The following is a 21,618-nucleotide window of genomic DNA, read 5'->3' as shown; positions in this document are numbered from 1 at the left end:
CACATAAATTCCAGATCAAGTCGAAAATAGAATTTGGGTTAAAATGTCAATAACAAGCTGAGAGGTATATTTCTGGCCAACTATGGCTGGCTGTTGATGACACTGCACCTGGCCTTGTCTTATCTCTTTGTGTTTTTGTTTTTTATTTTATCCGTCTGACCTCCTCATACCACAAGCAGATGTTGCAGACTGTAAAGTAGATGCAGTGAAACCATTTTGTTGCCTCGTGTTTAAGCTCTTAGGATTTTATAGACATACAGATAACAGACATCCAGCATTGAATGTCGGGGCAAACGTACCGTTATCTGGAAGGGAATCTTCCAGCAGGGGGAGACAGAAACACTCTGGAGGCAAAACTGTCTGGATCTGGGACACACTTATTTTAGGAGGCACTAGAAGGTCCTTTATCTTGGAAAAGTTTGAAAAATAGAGCTTTGAGAGAGATTTCATATGTATGATCACAATATTATGCACTGTCCTCAAATTAAAGGAGAGGCATTGCTTTGAATCTGGTCATCTTTTACTTTGGTTGTAAATAGATTCCCTGTTATAAAATCTTATTTTAAAGCACTAAGTCTCACTGTATGCTGCTAGAAATGAGATTTACATGCATTTTACATCATTGAAGCGGCCATTGCTGCTGAAAATACGCTGATAAAACTGAGCAGCGATCAGAAATGGAGTCTAATGCTGCAGCTTATTGCTGTTGTGCACATTTGTTACCATGGTGGCTACCCAAACAAGGAAGGCCAGGAAAATAAAAAAACAACCATGCTATTTTACTCATGGGACTCTTTTCATTGCACCTTTTCAAAGTTGACTACAAGCACAAACATGTGAACAAAGCCCCTGAGATGCTTGCTTGTTCAGAACCTTTCCTTCCTTTAATTGTTCTGCATCACGATACAGATCATTTTAATTCCCACGTTGGTGTTCACGCTGCAAATTTAGATGCCTGGCATGCACTGTCACTTGGTGACAGTTGCTGTTAATGAAAACACAATTTGACAAAAACTTCCCACAACAGTGAAATTAGTCTTATAGTAAATTCTCTATGAATTATTCTATTATTCTATGAAAAAAAGCTAGATGTATGTCTCTTAAGATAATTTGTAGTGTATCTAGTTCCTTGAAGTACAATATGATTCAGGGACAATGCAGTTTTACTTGGTGTCAATCCAATTAGTGAGATCTGATGCTGATACAGTTTTATTTTTTTATATATTTTTCTATAAATTTACTTGTAAATACACACAATTATCCCAAATTGCAATTACACCAATACCTTGAAAAAAAGTGCTCCCACTCACAACTCTCTTGAGGACACATCTCACAACCAACAACGGTGATAGAAGCACGACACTGACCTGTAACATTCAGTGTTTGGGTAATGTACTCATATGACTCCGGTCCTCTGCGTTTGAGGCCGGTCAGACCTGGTGCCAGGTGAAAAAGCTTTGAATTGTAGGATTTGATTTGGGTTTTGGAAACATGTAAAACTCTGGATAACTCGGGTATTATTATCTGAGCAACAAAATACGTGTGATAAACATGCAATTAGTAATAATCATCATTTTACAGTGAACTGTGACTGCAGTTGGGTGCAGCTGCAAGTCGTGATAGCGGTTTTACCTCTATTAATGAATTAAATAGTAAAGTTTCAGTACTATCAACTTATTATTAAGCTTAGGTACAAATGCACACTCTTCAAAAGAAAGATATAAAAGGTAGAAAATAAATAAATATATGTAAAAAAAAAAACAACAACATAGAATTAGAGATGTAGAGATGATAAATCATGGGTTTAAGATACAATTCTAGTACACCAGTATGCCCCATTAGCTAGTTTTCATGATTTGTTTTTTATTTCTTTTTTAACATCTAATCTAATAGTAAAACTTTAACTTTTTGACCTTCACATAAGGTCAAAAGCACTTGACCTTGCTGCTGAGTGACATTCCTCAATGGCCAACGTTCTTGAAACGTTTCAGAAATTTGTTTAAAAAAGCCCTTTTGTTCATCCGCACGGCATGAAAACGCTGATAATGGTAGTGACGTCCATTTTAATAGGGATGATGAGGGAGTGTTCTTATCAGGCTCCCGTGTTGGTAAAGATGATGGGATTCTTCCTCGTTTTGATCTCTCTCGATACCTGACACCAGCTGCAGGGCCCGCAGAAGAAGGAGTACACACAGTCGTTGCAGATCGTTCCCTGTGACAAGGACATAAGAGCGGTTAAAACAGGCAAAATGTGTGGAAAACACCTGGGCGAATACACTCATTGTAAGAAACACTTCAGCCTATCTATTGAAGTAGAAAAAGATATTTTTCAATGAACTTACAGCTGTAACAGTTCCATATCACAGCCAATGTTTAGCTATCAATCATTGCCACTTATCACTGTCAAAGTTCACCAAAACAAATCAAACTGAACAAAAGAACACAGCAAACTGTAACGCTCTTTAATGACCATGCAACCTGAATGGATGCATATCAGCTGGGAATGTAAACAAGCATGATCCTGAAAGGCCGAACAGGTTTGAAAAATGATCAGAGAGCCGATAAATAGTACTGACGCAGTAGTGGTGCATTTATTTACACAAAAAGATTAACTGTCTGTACCTCAATGCCATATCGCTGACGAATAGACACCCTGAGAGCTGTGGTCATGGGAGGGATAAATCCAAAGGAGTCCAGCAGAGGTAAACACAGACACTCTCCAGCTTCGCGAGCCGTCAGACAGGCGAAGCAAGGAAAGCACCAAAAAGCAAAACAACCTGAGAAAATAAAAGTTGATTAAAGATTTAGATTAATATTGTTATTCTGTGAGGTCATTTCAAAATTCCATGTCCAGGGCCAATACATATTATAACCCTCAGTTTAAACAAGTAATTCAGCATTACAGCTGCAGTTTTGAGAGTAGACAGCTCTCATTATGTAGGGATACCTTAGTCTGAACAATGTCCAAATACTTAATGGGTGTGTGGGCATTAAGATGGCAAATGCTTTGTCTCAAAATATGTGCCAAACGTGAGAAGACTATATTATCTTTGCTTTATCATACTCTTTGGAAAATATGCTCAACTTCTCTGTGTAAGAACATGGAGGCACATTTACAGTGAGGTATGTCTTGAAAGCAGTCACAGATGCCAGAAGTCCATTGGTTGGATACAGTGGCAGAGACAAACGGCCGGGGTTGGGTCCCATGAATTTTTGCAGACATGGTTTCAGCCTCTGAGTGAAACGAAACAAAAAAAGATCACATTGATAAATAAATACTTTTTTATAACAGTAATAACATGGCTGCCTCAAACCTTCTTATCAAATGTAAGCACCCGGTGAAAACAGCTGTAAACGCTCTAATCCAGTTTCTAGCTAAAAAGGATCATTCAGAGGCACTTACTCAACTGTACTAGGTTCTCATAATTCAACTGGTTTTACAGAGTGAAATTTGGATGTGGAAATCTCTTTCAAAAAGTGTCATAAAGCCACAGGTTGCAGAATTTCTTTACCAGATCACCACTTCCCCATATAATCATCCAAAGCCCATGCTCACAAACAGACACGTACATGCCAGAAGTATGAAAATCTGAATTGTCTCGGCCTGTTGACGGCTGATCTGCATGCTCTCAGTATATGAGTATTGTTGTCAAGTTTAAAAAGGTCTCTGAGTGAGTTTTCTTACCTCCCTGTGGCTCAGTGGAGTGAGAGCACTGTCACGTCCTACAACCGAATAACCGATGGGTCTCCAGGGCAGTGTGGCATTTTATAGGCCTGTTAGAAAGGGCCAAACGTGACATGACAGCGGACAAAGTATGTCACCGACTCACTGGTCCATCCAGTTGGATGACTGTAATCACCTTTTCAGTCAGACATCAAACTATCTGGTCTGCTGCTTAGTTCTTAGAAAGAGATGCATGATAAGTTCAAAACAGAATGTACTATAACACACTGTCAGAGTTCCCTGATCACACTTGGTAAGAATTTCTTAATTCTATCATTTCATCAAAGATGAAGATTTTACATTGGCAACATAGCTAAAATCTTTTAAAAAATAAAATGAATGAATGAATTAGAATTGATATGAACAATTAAAGACAATTATTGATATCAACCACAATCCAGAACACACAATGTAACCTGAAATCCCAGAGCAGCGTCATTCTACAGTTATGGGTAGGAAATTAAACAAAAATAGACTAATTGACTAATCACACGGCTTACAAAAGTATGATAAGTAGCACATCATAGAAGCAATTTATCTCTCTAATGTAATGAAATATGAATGTGAAATTTACACGGAAATATGTGGAATGAAAGATCAGGATAGTTTATCACTTAAATTAGCAAAAAAGATTTCCTGGAGCTCATTTCATGTGCAAGTTCACCAGTAGAATCTTTGATTGTTAAAATCTGATGCTGAACTTAAGTTCATGCGGCCTGTTTCCTCTGTTTCCTAGGAAACAAACCTTCAAGGATAAAAAAAAAGAAAAGAAAAAACAACTGACGTGGAACAAAATACTATTCCACAGTGCTGGTCAAAATTATTGGCACCCTTGAATTGCTGAATATGTTGAATATCTTGAGATATATTTAATCAAAATGTCTGAAGTTATAGAACAACAGAAGAAAGGAATAGATAATAAAAAAAGAATGGGATTCTATGACATAAAAACCCAAATTACAAATCCAGACTCAGCCATTGATACCACCTTTTTTAAGGTTTAAATTAGTTCCTCAAACAAACAAACAAAATAATAATGAAAGAGAGAAAAAGAACGAAGACTTGCACGCACATCTCAGTAATTACGTGACCCTGAACTACCCTTCTCTAAAAAAAGGAAATACTTTTATTATTGCTCTTTCACTTCATCCTTGGAAAAAAAACGAACTCCCCTCTCTGCAGGACACATTGTGTCCCTGTTGAATTCTCTGAGGTAACCGGGAGTGGCTGCAGACCGGAGGAAGTGTGATTAAATCAATCCCTGCACTCTGAGAGATGGAGTCCAGGGAGAAAAGAAATGTGTCTAGACCAAGTGCGCCCCCTTCAGGGAGGTCAAAGGAGCATATCTGGCTGAGGGTGAAGAGGAGGAGGTGTGGGATGCTGCTCTCCTCTTCAGCTCTCTGGAAATTTGGAGCCAAGATAGCGGATAGCAGCAGCATCCATACAGGCAGTCGCTCCACGCATTTCCCTGTAAGACACACAGAGAGGTCTTGACTCAGGTGGGAGGCTCAAGTTCTTTTCATTTAGGTGGAAAGGGCACTTTTATCAATTTATAATGCAGCAGAGAAGAGTTTCATTTGCTTTTGGTATCCTGATATAAGCCTATGTTTAATTCTAATCTTTTCCATATGACAAATTGATCACATTGATGTAAACCCAATGCTTTTGAAAACAAAGTGAAGTCAGTATATGCTTAAAAATAGTAGGCATGCAGTTCTTTGAACGTAATGATAGGCACTGTATTTATCGGTGTAATGGTACAGGCTGTGTTCTGTTTCAGTGAGAATCCTCCCTTTTAGGACAGTCAGTTTCTTGCAGCCAAGTCATTGCTCATAGCAACAGGACAGGGGCTTATGAGTAACTCAAGCAGCAAATGTTGGTGGGTGATTTTATAAAGCCAATTCAGTCTGATAGATGCATCAAGAATGTTGAATGTTCCATACAAACCTTCAACATGTGATATTTCCTGCATGATACTGTGCTACCTTTGATCCTGGCAGAGTATTTCAGCCACTTTTTATTCCCCACAACAAACCTGCTTCAAAAAAGCTGTTGAGGCACTGTGTAAAATCTAGATAAAACAGAGTGCAATTATTTGGAAATGTCACAAACCAAAATTTTATTCAAAATAGAACAAAGAAAACATCAAATCTTGAAAGTGAGATTTCACTAATTCATGAAAAACCTTTAATTGTCGCATCCTTTTATCTTTTAAAAACAATCAAATGTCTAGGAACTGAGAATTCTGGACCGAAACATTTGATGTGTCTATATCAGAAAAGAACGTTGTCCCGTTCTTTTCTGATATAGGATTTGAGCCGCTCAACAGTCCTTCTTTGTTGCCCTTTGGGTTTCATGATGCACCCAATGTTTTAAGTGGTGAACAATCTAAAGTGTTGGCGCCCTTCTGGTACAAAGCGATGCTGTTATAATAGATGCATTATGTGGTTCAGCATTGTCTTGCTGAAATATGCAAGATGTTTTCTGGAAAAGGCAACATCTGGATGGAAGCATATGTTGCTCTGAAACCTATGTATGCTTTCCAAGGTTGATGGAGCCTTCCCAGATGTGCAAGTTACCGGTTCCATAGGCACAAATGCACCCTCATACCACCGCAGATGCAGGCTTTTGAACTGAGTGCTGACAAAAAGCTGAATGGTCCTCTCCTCTTTCAGAGGCCACAGTAACCATGCTTCTCCTTTGCATGATAGAGCTTTAACCTGCATTTGTGGATGGCATGTTGAACTGTGATCGCAGACAATGACTTCTGGAAGAGTTCCTGAACCCGTGCAGTTATTTCCATGACAGAATCATGTTCGGTTTTAATGCAGTGAGGGCCTGAAGAGCACGGGCATCCTATATTGATTTTTGCTGTGTTCCTTATACTTAGATATGTCTCTAGATTATATTCATCTTATTATTACATGATGTACTGTTGATGATGGAATAAACTCTTCACAACTTAACAATAAGAAACATTTTTATGAAACTGATCCACAATTTGTAGAAGCATTTTTTTTATGCATATTGCCTCTATTAATCTTTACCTCTGAGAGATACTGCAACTCTTAGGTGCTCTTTTTATACCCAATCATGTTACTGACCTGTTGCCAGTTAACCTGAATAATTGCAACATGTTCTTCCAGCCGTCTCTTTTGCCTCCAAATCACTTTTTGAGATGTATTGCTGCCATCAAATTCAACATGAGCTAACATTTGCTTTTAAAAAAGCAAAATATTGCAACGTTTTCTGTGTTCTATCAAAAATATTGGCTTATGAGATTTGAAATTGTTGCATTCTCTTTTTATTTACATTTTGCACTGCGTCCCAATTTTTCTGGATTTGGGGTCGTATTATATCTATTGTTTTGCTGATAAGTTGTACCTGCATGATAGAAACTTCTATTTAAATGTTGGCTTAATCAAAATGCATTTGTGAAATTTACCTAAAAAGAAGCCACAGAACATGATGGATACAGTGAGTAATGTCGAACCATAGACTCATGCTGTGAATTTATTGTGGGAGGTGAAATAAACAACTAGAGCAATCTCTCCACCCACAAACATCTTGAGAGAGCCAATGACTAAAGAGCAAGCATCTGATTCTGATAAAAAAAAAAAGTGTGGGTAAGCAGCCTCATTACAGCAAAAAGCATTAAACACCCCAAATTTTACACACTTGTCTGTCATGAGTGACAGACCTGGGATCTGCTCAAAGTAACATGTCCCCCCTCTTACAATGCTTCCACTGAATTCATTGTGGGAGGATGACAGTATTGTATCCGTCCACCTTTAAATGTCATCCCAGTTATGGAGATCCGTATGTGACATTACCCACTGTGACATGAAGTCTGCATGTACAGTAAACATAAACAAACAAACCAAAAATAAATGAATAAATAAAATAATACAGCATCCCAGTTTCCTGTTTCAGGACACCCCAAAAACATTATTAAGATTACTTCAGCAGCCCCCTCTAGTGGTTGTTGTTGAAGCTCAGCCTCCAGTTGGCCTTATCCTACCGTCTGAAACCAAGAGTATGTCACATGACAGTATAAAGTATATTTTTCTAGTCATTTTTCTAGCTTTTCCTCATTGTCAAGCCTTGAAGTCGTTCCCTTGTAGGATTTGGCGTGAATAAAGGCACAAAAAGGCAAGTGTTGGGTTTCCAGTTAATTAATCTCCTCTGGGTAGTGTGCTTTACTTTCCACGACAGTTGTGACCATCCACCACTATGCCTCAAGAGGACCAAGTGAGAATGTGTTAGAAAACCAAAACCGTAGGCTTCACAAATACAATTTCCAAATTCCACGGTCATCCGTCCAACGGTAATTCCTCCACCAAAGTGGAGGAAGGTGGCGTGATATAATGATTGTCATGTTTGTTAATAAGGTTACATCAAAACTACAATGGCCATATTTATTATAGAGAGTTCATGGTAGAGAGTTGTAGCATGGAAAAAGAAAGAAGCCATTCAATTTTGGTGTGCTGTTGGATCACACTTATCAAAACTGTGAAATACAGCCCTGACTTTAGAGGACACACTCTCTGAGCACTGTTGTTTCAAAGCAACATATCCAATAGCCTGAGTGACCTACATGCACAACCTCCATAACAGCCATGCTTTCATAGTTAATAAAGATAACGTCAACAATAGTTTAATTGTACACACAGAAAGAGCAGCGAAAGTTTCACTTCACAGAAAGATATATACATCTCCTATTTTTTAAGCAAGCTTCAATCTGTCTAAATCTACAGCTATACTCTCATGATCTGCACCACTATGGCTTTCTCTCCTTTTGGGAGAGAATGGTTGTGTTGTTTTATAGACAACCTACATGCTTGGACTTGTTTTCATAAGAACTTTTGGCATCCCAAGCGCCTGTTCTGCAATACTGACAACGATCCACCTCCCACACCGCCTCCAGAAAAGCCAACATTATCAGCCACCTTCTTCTTTCCGATGGCAGGACTCCAGCCTCTGCCTGCTTGGCCTCCAACCACTCCCACAACGAACCTTATCTCTCACTCTTTTCAATGTCCCAGAAATGATTGGCTTGGCTCCTCCATCACATCGGGATGCTGGTATGTGCTCTTTGCATGTAAAATATCTGTTTTGTATTTAGTAGCACTGATCAGTGACAGAGACATGATGTCTATCAGGAAATCTGGTCACATATGCAGATAGATTTCTGTTCCTAGTGGTGAAACAGCAAAGCAGTAAAGCACTGGGTGGATAAAAGTGGTCTGACAGTTAGTTGTTTATTCTTTTTAATATTCATAGCTCTAAAGCCGACTTATAATCAGAAATATGCCCTGATCTTATGTCTCCCCTGAGACTCAAAACATTGCTTGCATTGCAAAGTAATAACTGATGTCAAAAGGCAGGTTTAGTGCTGTTGCAGCTATTTTCTCTGTGAGCTGTTATTGTGTTTCATCACTAAGATGTCTCCATCCTCTCAACAGTAATCAGAATTATTCAAAACTCCAGGAGCTTTGTGTAATTGAGCTGGGGACAGAAAACAATCAGCTCAATTGTTCGAGCCAGTGTTCATCGCTTTATAATTTCAGGGAATGTTCCACTTGACTGAAAGTTTAACTCTCAAATTCCAACATGGTTTATTCACGTCTATTAATTTATTCACAGTCACAGCACTGGTCAAACATACATGACCAAAGCTGTGAATGATCTGCTACTGTGTGAAAGGTTTCGTTACTGAAGATTTGACGGCCAATTTATCCAGAACACCTATTAGAAAAAGTTCAGCATTTTTAAACTATCCCATTGGGTATGAAGTCAACTTCAGTTAAAGTTTTTGCATTTCTATTTCCCCAAAATAATAAAATAAAATTGTCCAGGTCTTACAAACTCAGATAAACAACACAAATCATATTTTGCATCTTATCATTGTTTGTTTGATAAGAACTAAGCCAAATGCAGGAATAGTGTGTGAAAAACTAGGTACTCTATGATTCAACAGCGTGTAGAACCACCTGTGGCAGTAATAACTTGAACCAATCATCTCCTGTGTGACAGTATTAGTCTCTCACATCGTTGTGGAGGAATTGTATTCCATTTTCTTGAAAATAATTGCGTCATTTCAATGAGGTCTGTGGGTATTTGTTTCAAACACGTTGAGTTCTGGACGTTGACTGGAGGTACTGCAACATGGTAATTTTTATTCTTTTTCAGCCATTATGTTGTAGATTTACTGCTGTGCTCGGGATCTCTGTCCTGTTGCAAGACTCAATTTCAGCCAAGCTTTAGTTGTCAGGCAGATGGTCTCTCGTTTGACTTTGGTATACAGAAGAGTTCATGATTCAAAGACTGCAAGTTGCTCAGGTCCTTGCCTGGAATAAAATCATGGGATTTTATTCATGGGATGAATTGGGATGAAGTGCTTGTACTGACTTGTGGCTTGTACTGTGTTTGGTTTTCTCCAAGTGTGGTTCTGTGCATGATGACAAAACATCTCAATTTTAGTCTAATTTGTTCAAAGAAATTGTTTCTGAAGACTCTTTGTTTGTTCAGAGGCAATTCTGTAAACCTAAGCCATGCTGCCATTTTTTTTTAGAGAATAGGCTTTCTTCTACAACCTCTCCAAACAAGCCTTACTTTTTCAGTCTTTGACGCATGAACTTTTACAATGAACATGCTCACTGATACGTTTAGAGTCTAAGATGTAGCTTATAGGGTTTTTTTTGCAGCTCATCTGTGCATTGCATGGTCTGACTTTGGGGAGGATTGGCAAGTGTCTTGAATGTTTTCCACAAGTTAATAATGTTTTTCACTGTATGATGATAGCTCTAAGTTGTTTGTGAATGAACCGTATAATCCTTCCCAGATTGATGAGCAGCAATAATTGCTTCTCATTGGTACCGTGATAACACACACCTGAATGCTCCACACCAGCAAACTCTTACAACCATTTGACAACCAGATTTTTTTGGTTCTGATGTTAAATCCTTAGAACTGAATGATTGTGTACTTTCTTTTTTAAATGACTGTATGTTAATATAAAAAGGCTTAAGAAATTCTCACTATCATCCATCTGGGAAAGGGAAATAGGTGGAGAGTTACATTACCTGTATGCCGTATCGCTCCCTGACTGAAGCCCTCATGGCCAGCGAGGCTGGAGGCACACAACTAATGCAGTCCAGCAGAGGCAGGCACGGACACGCTCCTGCTGCACTGGTCACCTTACAGGTAAACACTGGGAGGCAGCACAGGGCAAAACAGCCTGCAACCGCATACAAATACACATACTCAGTCACTTCACAACACCATGACATCCAATAGTAAGAGACTGATCTGACATATGTTAAATATTTTCTTATTTGTGGATCAGGTATAAAGATCAAACTGTTTTTTCGTTTCATATTGTGAACTTACAGTCTCCCATGTCTTTGTAGCACTCACACAGGCCAGTGGTCCATTCACCTGCCTCCTTGACCCCGCTCCGTGGTTGACCTTGGACCACTTTTCGGGACATTGCTCGGCTGTCCATTCATGACCACAAAAGAGAAATTGGAGTAAAAACTTCATCAAAACAAAATTGGACTCATATTATGGGAGTGCTTTTTTATTAACAGTCTAAGGAAAGTCTTTGATTGTGGGAATTGTGTGTGTCGAACACGTAGTTGGGAGTAATGCTCTTCACATGTTGAGAGTATTCTGTTGTAAAAGTGAACACCAAATCAGACTGGTACAATCACTAACTTTCCTCTCAAAGCAGTCAGGGTACCTTTTTACATGATTGAATGATCGCAAGCTTGCCCTGTATTTAAATACACGTCTTCCAGAAAGCTCTTCTTTTCTAATTTAATTGAAGTTAAAGACGCACTGTTTTTTTAATGAGTGTTGTGAAAACGATCACCTGACCACTCCTCACACTCAAACTTTCCAGAGCCACAAGATCTATTGTAAATCCTTATTTTATTTGTTAAAGTGGAGCATTTTGCTGCCAATGAGTCAGATAACTGTGTCACAAATCAACATGACAGCTTCACACCATGGCATTGTGTAGACGTTGAACGCTTAAGTGACCTTTTATAGGTCATGCTTACACATTTTAAGCTTTTTGTTTAGGGCAGGGTGCTCCACCTTGAGACTACATAATGTCAAATGGTCACAAAAAAAGCAAACATCTACTTGAAACCACAGTTTCATAAATAAAAGTGACAATCCAGTGAGGCGCTTGCTGAGATGAAACGTTCACACCCCGCTCACTGCTGACTTGAGTTATTCTCTAGCTCTTTTTCTCAGCCACATGCTAAAATCTGAGGAGAGAAAGATTCCACCACGGTATGGCTCAGAGCCAACCTCCTGTGCCCTGAAGAATGATCCACGAAGAAGGGAAGTAACTGAAAATAAGTAACCAGTCTTTATAGAATAGATGACTTACCTGCTGGAAATGCTCAGTTATCCAGAAAACCAAGCCGTGGGAGATGTGTTGTTACTGACTTTGTTTGAGGTTTGCTTTCTTTCTTCCGCACATGCTCATTACCTCACTGCAGTGTTTTTGTGTAAATATGAAACCACCATGTAAGATGGGTGAAGAAGCCACCCTGTTCCCATGTAAGTTAACTCTGCTGACCTCAAATATTTCCAAGTTCTAAGAGACATATTAGTTGATGTCAAAAAGGAAATCTAGCTCTGTTAATTTTTAGACAGATGTGGTACAAACAGTACAAAGGTAACATCAGTACCAATTTAAGAGAACAAGACGAATTTTAGTCTGAGACTTACTAACATCTGTTGATTGACAGAGAGTTTTTGAAACAGTGAGCTATTATATGTACAGCTAAATTCTCCTTTATGGGAAATTACTGAAGCATCAAGACAAAAACAGAATGATAGACAATTTATAACAAGCACAGAAAGTGAATCCATCATTTATTACATGCACAGGAACTGGACTTTGATTTCACTATTCTCACTGAAGCCTTTCAACAGAAACGGTGCCTCTGCTGTTGTTTATCTGATCTCTCGTTGTCCTGGTAGAGGAAAGTGAAACAGCCATCAGAAAAAAGTTCCTGTTGAGTGAATCCGACCCCTGTGTAAATAAATCCAAAACATGAGGGCTGAAGCTCACACGTGGGATCTCACAGGAGATTATTAGAAGTGACATGACTGAATAGATTATATGCAGGGTTCACATCTACACTTGTGTGCTGACCCTCATATTTCAGAAACTGCCAAAGACAGAAAGATAGCAAAAGAAAAGAGATGAGTGAAAATAAGGGATTAGATTTACGTAACAGAGGTACCTGCAACTTTGATGTTTCAACAGTGTGTTAGCACATGGGTAACATTACTCTAAATAAATATTTTGACATTTTGGGAAAAACTTGTTCTTTCCATGATTACTTGAGTGAATTTACACCACTTTACATCACTTTTGTGTCATAAATAGCTTAAACTAACACTTTTTTAGCCTTGTTAGCCATTGAGACAGGATAAGAAAGGCTTATTTCATATCTAAGACTTTAGTTCTTAAACTATATTCACGGTGATGAAATTAGCCCACTACATTTTCCATGAACGGTTCTCTACAGTGATGCAGCATTTGTCTTTTCCATCGCATTGATTTATAATGGCTACATATTTCCTGCTGCATGATGACATTCACACGCGACATTTCTATGTCACACCTCAAAATGCTTGTAAGGAGGAAGAAACAAGTGTTGGAGGGTACTACTTCATGCAAAAATACCATGGATTTGATGCCCCTACCGCATGTTTTACACAGGGCTTTCACTTTGCTTCTTTTCTCTTGTTTGTGGTTGTGTTAGAAATTAAAAATGGATGATGGTTAGGTTTAGTTGAGATGTACATAGAAAACAACCAAGGCCAAGGGAGATGCGTTCATGACACAATGTACAACTTTGTGACACTTTTATGTTTTGGAGATTTGGACAAATGTAACAGTTGTACATTTTCTTGTGAGATGCGGCCGGTTTGCAAGATTAAACTTTTTATTTATTTTTGTTTGGTACAGCAGAAAATTGAAGAGATTATAGACTGTGTATAATCTGTGTATTGGGCCAAAGGAAGATGATACTGACACTTTCCACTTTCTTTTTTAAGATACGAAATATTCAAACAAAAAGTTAAAAGAACTTTTTTTATTCATTTAAATCTGATCTATTGTTTTTCATGTGAAGCACAGAGATATTCCAAAGAGACATCTTCATCCGATCTGTAGCCTTTAACAAAACAGTCACAGCTCTCATACAAAACCTTTAAAAAAAGGGTCTTTATTAACAATGTTGGAAACTTTACAGACATTTATATTACATCTATACATCCATATCAAGAATATACTATAAACGTATCTACATTTCTCTCTTTTAGCTGTTCAACTGAAGATGAACTGCTTTAACAGCCTTTGTGTTTTTGGATAATGTTGCTGTCGCAATATCCTATTCAGTTTTTTACTTTAAACACAAGGAAGTGAGGTTTCATTTCTGAAAACTTACATTTATGTTTAGAAAATTTGGGAAATTATACATTTAGGTTCACAATGTGATGCAAAATGCAATTTCACTGTTTGCGGTGCATTCTGAACTGTGTAGAAGATCGTCACCCCTGGGATTATAATTCTACTCCTCTATAAAAGTTCAGGTCCGACCCATTTGAACCCGCAGAATGTCATAATTTTTGGATGACCTATAATGTAAAGAACAAACAAACAACAAATTTACAACACATTAAACATTTAAAGTGTAAATTTACACTTGTACATAATTATATTTCACTCACCGCGTTTAGTTGTTTTACTGCAGAGGCAGTTCTTCAGATCCTCTTGCTCGGGGTAATTTGTGGGTATGAGCGGGAAACGACACTTCATCTTCTTATTGGAAACATCTGCAATGAGAAGTGAACATTAACATTTGCTCTGAAAAACCACCATCATATTCATTTATTTTATTTGCCGTCCTTGCCTAGCATTATTCACAATATCATTTAATTAATCAAAAAAAGAGAGACAGAGTTAATGATCAACATCGTTATACTTTGCCTGTTTTCACGGCTGCAGTTCATGCATTCCAATGTGCCGCGAGTTTGTAAAATTTGTTTCTACCTTCATAAGATTTTTGATCATAATTGGTGGTGAAATAATGGTTAAAGCACAAAGAAAAAAAAGTGGTTACTCACGTTTGCATCTGCATTTGCAAATTTCCAGGGTAGTAAATCCAGCAGAATGGAACTGATCAGAAACTGTACACAAAATACAAGAAACAGCAATAGTTATAAACTGACTATACATCGTTAAAATATACTTTTTTTTTAACCTAGGATAAACTCAGTTATTTATAGAGGATTGTGCCAGTGTATACCATATAAGACACTGATTGTACTGTTAGTAAAACAGCATAAGATGCATCTAAGCAGAGAAAGCTAAAAACAAATGATTTTATATGTACCTTTGCTGTCGCAAAAGCTGTCCATTAGAATGACGAGCAGGAGAGTTACAGCAAGGATCCTGGTCATGATGGCAGGTGTTTTTCTCTGCTCCCTCCAAAGCGTTCGAATGGTTCTACAGGACTGCACTTAGACAGACACTTTTATACCTGCAGTCCTCATCCACGTGGGTCTACATAATTTGATAATCCAGATCAGTCTCGACATGTCTGAGGGGGAGGTATTGATATATATATATATATTTTTTTTAATCTCTCAGTTGTGCCTGGATTCATTTGTAAAATGTGATGGTAATGGAGATAGCACTCGCTCACAAACATGCATAGAAAAGATTACGAAATGCAATGGGAACTTCCAACAGACTTACAACCATTACATTCTGAGAAAAGAGATATCAAACTAACCTCACAGCCTAATCAGATTGGTTTTCAACAGAACAGATGGAGTGATTTCACCCAATTGTTCAAATGCATTTCACGGTGGAGGATTGCACATCAGAATCCAAACTTGAGAGAAAATTTCAATAAGGTTTGCTGTGATACTACGGACACTTGTGGCACAAGAGAAAAACAATTTTTTATCCCTTTCTTTCCAGCTGGTTTTGTGACAAAGCGTTGGAATTAAGTCTCATCTAAGAAAACCTGAGCCTGCAGGTGCCATCAGTCTGTTGTAGGAGGAACATTAGTGTATAATATGACACTAAACCTAAATAAACTCAGCCACATGCCAGTTCTTAATGAAAGTATAATCTGGATATGAGCATGAAGTGTCTGTTATTGGTAGTAATTTACAAAAGCCCTTTAGTGTAACATTGATTTAAATTAAGAAAATATATTAATGCAGAACTGAGCATGTTCACAGGTACAGTATATAAATACATAACAGCTGTAAATAAATACTACTACAGTTTTAACCCAATCAATCTTAACTCAATAAACACACTCCAACCATTCATGTGATGCACTTGTACTGAGCTTTTATCATAATGACCAACACACTGCAATATGTTATGTTAGCTTTCCTTTTTAAGTAGATTTAAGATTACTAAATCATCGTGTTCAACACTGTTCAACTCTATCACTTACTCTCTTGGCTTTATTTATCAATATCCACGTGCTGCCTCATTCTGCTAAATATGAAGGAACATTTTCTGAAATTCAACACAAAATATGCCATCTCCCTGAAATTATTTGGATCTCCATCAAAATGAACACTCATCTATGTGGGTTTGAACAATGCTGGACGACAGCTGTCACAGTACAGCTCCCACAGTGGCGTTGACCAAGTTAAGGATTTACCATCTCTGTTTTAAATGAGTCGGGGGGGCACTTCAAAATTAAAACGTCAAGACTGCACTTTGTACAGGATGCGACAGTCAATAAGTGACAAATGTAACTGATGAAGGTCTGCTGAGGCTGCTCAGGTTTGGTAGAGTTTTAATGTGTTACCACACATGTAGGCGGGTGCTGATTCAAGAACGGCGAGTTCTCTAACAAGCAGAAGAGTTATGCTGTCAGTGAGTCACTAGTTCTGTGACGCCGCTCATTTAATGCTGTCTATCAGGACCTCAAGTCTCCTGTAAAGCGATCTGACTGTTACGCACGGGGGATTATCGGGCCGGGCCTGCCATTGGCTGGCCAGTTGAGTCACTCTGTCATTAGGGGTGGTGCGTAATTACGCTCTGCGCCCTCCAAACTTTGGCACACCTACTCTGTATATCCCGAGGTGTCAGCACTGTCACTCATACCAGCTACACGGTGACGTTTGCGTGTCCGTTATGAGTCAGGAAACAATACAAGGAAATCCCCACGGCGGAGAAGACGACGAGAGGCCCCTTTAAATCGAGCTTCCTGTGTTGTGCCAAGAGAAAGAGAGAGAGGGGGAGCGCTGATAAACAACAACACGGTTCCGAGAAGCAGCTTTTACCGGATTCAGCTCTTTACTGCGGCCTTGGAAAGGAAGAGGTGAGCTCATTGTTATTATATCAGCAGAATTTCCTTATAATCGTAGAGAAAACATTGTTAATGTTGAATTTAGAGACGGACGGAAAGGCACTCTTACAGGCGGTGGATCCTGATTGTACCGCTGGGTGGTTATTCTGCCCAGGAAGGCGTTTGCTACACCTGCCAATAGTAATTCTGAGAAAATAAACGTGTGTGATCGCTTATTTCTGAATAAACAACGAAGAAGTGTAGGCGCGCGCTTGTCAAAAACAGTCCTCGCGTGTTCATTGGAGCTTTTTAACAGACGTCTTTCATTTCATTGACAGGAAGCGAGGACTTTCCCTCAGTTATTTCCATCACTCCGTCGGCTGTTTTCCAGACGTTCATTGTTGAATGCCATTGCGGAAGTGAGAAGCTCCTCGGCACGAGACAACGCTTGGTGCTGTGCGGACATCTAGCGGCCAGTCGGGAGAGAACGCCTCTTTACGATGTACGGAGCTTCAGGTATCCCGGAGCTCATCCCACCCAGCGGGCCGCCCCGGCAGCCGGGCCCGGCGGGGCAGTTCAACCCGGGACACCCGCAGGTGAACGGCCACAGCGGCGGGCAAAACCCGCAGAGACTCGGACAGAGGGCGCCCAAACTGGGCCAGATCGGTCGGTCCAAGAAAGGTGAGTTTTTGTCATATTTAAAGCCTTTGTCTTCTCAAACAGCTTCCCCCGGACCTCACACTGTACACAAGATGTGTGAAAACGCAAACCGATGGCCCCCCTTACTCAATTTACAGTTACATAATGACAATACAACAAGGAGCAACTGCACCCACACTCCTGTCCGCAGAGCCAGCAGTGCACATTAAAAAATCCCATTGCAGACTTGAATGCAGTTGGAAATCCACAACCTGATTTTTTTTTTTTTTTTTTTTTTTTTTTTAAGTCTCCTCGTGGAGCCAGTAGTTTGTGGTGCTCTTGAACTGCATTAGACTGTGCAGAGAGGTGTTTCTATTTTTAACTGAGCCTCACTCATGTAAATTGAGTGGACAAAATAGTAGGAAGAGCTTTCAGTATCATGCAGTATAATTCAACAGCATCATAAACTTACGTCTGAGCAAGACAAAACATAGCCTGAAGAAGTAGGGTTTAGATCACATCAAATCACATCCACATGCTTGTTATTCATGTAGAGCAGCTTTTGGCTCAATGGAAAATGCTAGAATTTGAGCAGACCATGAATTTCCCATGAATGTAGTTAATTCCTTTATCATAAATAGGAAAGCTTTCCTTTTTATTTAAGAACCTCCCTATTTTTTGTGTCTCCTCAGAGGGCAAGAACATGAATGTTAGTACAAATTTTTCGAAGAGTGAAGGCATAGCTAATAGATGCTATCTTGCCCACTTATTCTATACAAAGAATTGCGACGTTTGGCCAGGGTCTTTCATTTCATGAAGTTGCTCTTTAATCAAAATGTCAAAAGCAGAATAATAACTGCATTGTGGCCTGAAGCAAATCATTTCAGTTGTCTTGTTTTACTTCATTGCTTCAATCTAAGGAACAGTCCGGCACACCCCGTGCATCAGATTTGTACATCCTTAATTATTTAATAATCTTTTAATTGTTATTTCTTATATTTTACTTGATTCTTTTTTTTCTTGATAATACTTGGACAAAGTAAGTGCTGTGCTATGGCCTTTTTTGGGGGATTATTTTAGCTTGGGTCAGTCATGACAGATGTTGAGCAACAGCCGGTTGTTAATTCAGATTGTTTCCATTCTTTATGCTAAGCTAATTGACCGTTGGCCGGATATTAATTTGGAATGGAAAGTGTAACCTGTTTTTCAGCGGACTCAAAGATCCAAGGCAAGTGTCAGTCAGGGCTGTGCTGCTGCATGCTGGGTTTAAGCAGTATTTCATTGCTAATATCTCTGACCTTTTTTGTTTTTTTTACACTGCCTGGCTTAAAACAAGGCCCCACCTTGATTTAACTAAGCAAATGATCAGGAGTTACTTCAGTCGGCCAGGTCTAGGTTTAGCAACAGTATGTGCCACAAATGAGGGCAGCTGACTACCTGAAAATATTGAATGACCAAGGTTTCCAATAGTAAATTATTTTCTGTTCTGGTGGCACGGGCATATTCCAAGATGGCAATCCTGGATTCATCGGACACTTAACTGTGAAAGAGGGGTTCAGGGAGCATGAGACATCAATTTTCACCTGCAGGCTGGCTGCTGCAGTCACACAAATAAAGCAACCTATCTTTTATTCAGTGAGCAAACATTCCAAAAGGATATAAATTATGAGAATATAAACTATCAACAAGTCTTGTCCCAAGAGAGAACACCCACAGAACGATTTAAATTCTCTTTCTACTGTGCTTACGCGTCTTTTAATAATCAGGAAACTGAGTATTAAAAAACTGATACACATCTTGTGCTTGCCACACAATACTCTTATTAAGTAACAACTTGAGCTACAAAAATTCTCGACTGGTGATATGAAGCTTGTATGATAATTCCAAACACACGCTTGGTCATATACAGTTACAACGAGGCCTATGAGGTGCCTGAGAAGGCAGGGGGCAAGTGATAAATGCTTAGCACTCAGTGTGCATTGCAGAGCAAGCCTCTCTGATCTGTCTCCTCTCCCATCAGCATACATTCATGTCAGGCAGTCATGTCATGCTCTTTCTCTTGGTGAGGAAAAAAAGCAAGCAATATAGCAGGTTTGATACGAGTATTCTCTGTTTTCTATTTCCACCTGTTCTTTCTTGACATGAGTGCACTTGCCTGACCTCTGCCCTTTTTTTCCACAGTGGACCTGGAAGATGAAGACTTGGATGACATCATGAACAACAATGGGCAGTGCCCCGTATCCCTGTCACCTATCTCCTAAACTTCACCAAGAAGTGCCAAAAACAGAAATCCCCCGGGATGCCAATTCCCCTTCCCATCAGTGCTCTTGGCCTTGGTCCTGCCAAGTGTCCCATAGAAGCTTCTGATGGCTCTTCAAGGCTCTGAAATGGCTCATTTAGCGCCAGCTGAGGCTCAGGCCTTGACTGTACATAGTCTCTATTTAACTTAACTTCTTCTCAGACTGTGAATGAAAAGTACGGCATTGCTCTCTACTCTATACCTCGGTAGGTCGTAGGTTCAGGACTTGGGGAAGATTTTGGACAAAGTGTATTTTTCAAAGCTTCTTATCAAGGGCTACATTGCTAAAGTTGCACTGAGCAAACGGGTAGATGACAAGCAGCTGCTCACCTGCCTTTTTCTGGTGAGGGTAACTGATTCTCTGCAGGTTGGTTATGCGAGGGAGCACAAGTCTGTTGATGTGTATCACACAAGTAAAATATTATTCTTTGGTTGTGCAATGACTATTGTTCTCTTTCACACCGTTTCAAGTGGTACACTATTATCCGCTGGATGAAAGCTAGCTATTTACTGGAAAAGAAATCAACTACTACTACTAATTATTTATTGTTTAAAAAAATTGATTTCTTTTCTTTTTTTGTGGCGTTATGGCTTCTACGTGTTTTTTACTTGTTTCTGAATGCACATTGCTTCGGTCATCTATAACTGAGATTTATCACGTTTCCAAATGGTGCACTTTGTGGGAATGCCTGTTATGTGCAGTGACATGTTGCAGAATTCTATGCATGAAGTCTGTGTAAGCATCAAAACACGTAACTGGTATCCTGTTATTGAAGGGCTATGTAGTAGTTTTCAAACCACACCACTGTTTTGCTCTTTAGACCACGCGGAGTCGACGTCTCCCTGAGCTCATTGTTGGCCTGAGCGGCAGACTCGGCAGGAAAATGTCACAAACAACAACAGATTTATGGGGCTTTTGTTTGCTCTCAAAGGGAGGGTTTCCCAGTTGGCTACAGAAACTGTGAGAAAAGATGCGGAAAGTTCAAACTATTTAAATGAAATGCCAAATGATACCTGATGCTCTGTCAGATTGAGAATTAAAATGGATTCTGATTGGCACACTGTTCTGGGAAACTGAGGAGTCATTTGTGTTACTATTTATTTATGAAGCTTGAAACCTCTTGCGTGTAATCTTTAAGATTGACAAGGACTATTTAAAGGTATGTTGGACTTTGGAGACTGTGATTACAGTGATTATGAGATAATGGAAACAAGCAGCTTCTGACTAGCTGTCACTGCTCAGACAATCTTACACTGATGTTTTTAGGATTTTGTGGATACTGAAGTGGATCTCGGGTGAGACATAAGAGCTCCCGATCACGTCATACTGTTTTTGTTGGCTGTGAAATTGTTATCAATTACTGATCTGTTTTGGGAAATGAAGCACTGCATTTCACAGCTTGTTCTCTCACTCAGAGATTACTGTTTGGGCTGTGGTTGCCTTTTGCATGATCAACTTTTCATATTGCATCTCTGGAAATAAAGAATGAATCTTTGTGGAGTTTCTGTGTTTCATTTCCAGTTGACCAAAAGCGGCAGTAGCTTTAAAAATCCATGTACTTAGTCTCAAATGCTTTGTGTTGGTCACATATCATTGT

General features: G+C 39.2%; 1 protein-coding gene across 2 annotated transcripts; it reads right to left on the bottom strand.

The window, feature by feature from the left end:
- Window positions 1–775: 775 nt before the first annotated feature.
- On the bottom strand, window positions 776–12,244 carry LOC142369282 (cornifelin homolog A-like). 2 transcript variants are annotated; one of them, XM_075451617.1, is made up of 7 exons: window positions 12,129–12,212; window positions 11,117–11,223; window positions 10,810–10,964; window positions 3,686–5,192; window positions 3,118–3,234; window positions 2,623–2,777; window positions 776–2,212 (listed from the first exon to the last, which is right to left on the bottom strand). In XM_075451617.1, the coding sequence occupies exons 5-7, from the start codon at window positions 3,221–3,223 to the stop codon at window positions 2,093–2,095; spliced, it is 381 nt and encodes a 126-aa protein (XP_075307732.1). In that variant the 5' UTR covers window positions 3,224–3,234; window positions 3,686–5,192; window positions 10,810–10,964; window positions 11,117–11,223; window positions 12,129–12,212; the 3' UTR covers window positions 776–2,092. The 2 variants fall into 2 exon arrangements, with proteins under 2 accessions (XP_075307732.1, XP_075307731.1); XM_075451616.1 differs by lacking the exons at window positions 776–2,212; window positions 2,623–2,777; window positions 3,118–3,234 and having other exon boundaries at window positions 3,692–5,192; window positions 12,129–12,244.
- Between the last annotated feature and the right edge of the window lie 9,374 nt (window positions 12,245–21,618).

Source organism: Odontesthes bonariensis, chromosome 19 (assembly GCF_027942865.1).
Source record: "Odontesthes bonariensis isolate fOdoBon6 chromosome 19, fOdoBon6.hap1, whole genome shotgun sequence".
Classification (NCBI taxonomy): domain Eukaryota; kingdom Metazoa; phylum Chordata; class Actinopteri; order Atheriniformes; family Atherinopsidae; genus Odontesthes; species Odontesthes bonariensis.
The sequence above is the reverse complement of the archived record's forward strand: the minus strand, read 5'-3'. Positions and strand labels throughout refer to the sequence as shown.

Coding starts and splice junctions, on each gene's coding strand:
- LOC142369282 (XM_075451616.1), bottom strand. CDS start 11,216: ATGTCCCGAAAAGTGGTCCAAGGTCAACCACGGAGCGGGGTCAAGGAG. Junction 10,965..11,116: donor CTACAAAGACATGGGAGACT/GTAAGTTCACAA, acceptor ATGCGGTTGCAG/GCTGTTTTGCCCTGTGCTGC. Junction 5,193..10,809: donor GGGAGCGATACGGCATACAG/GTAATGTAACTC, acceptor TGTGTCTTACAG/GGAAATGCGTGGAGCGACTG.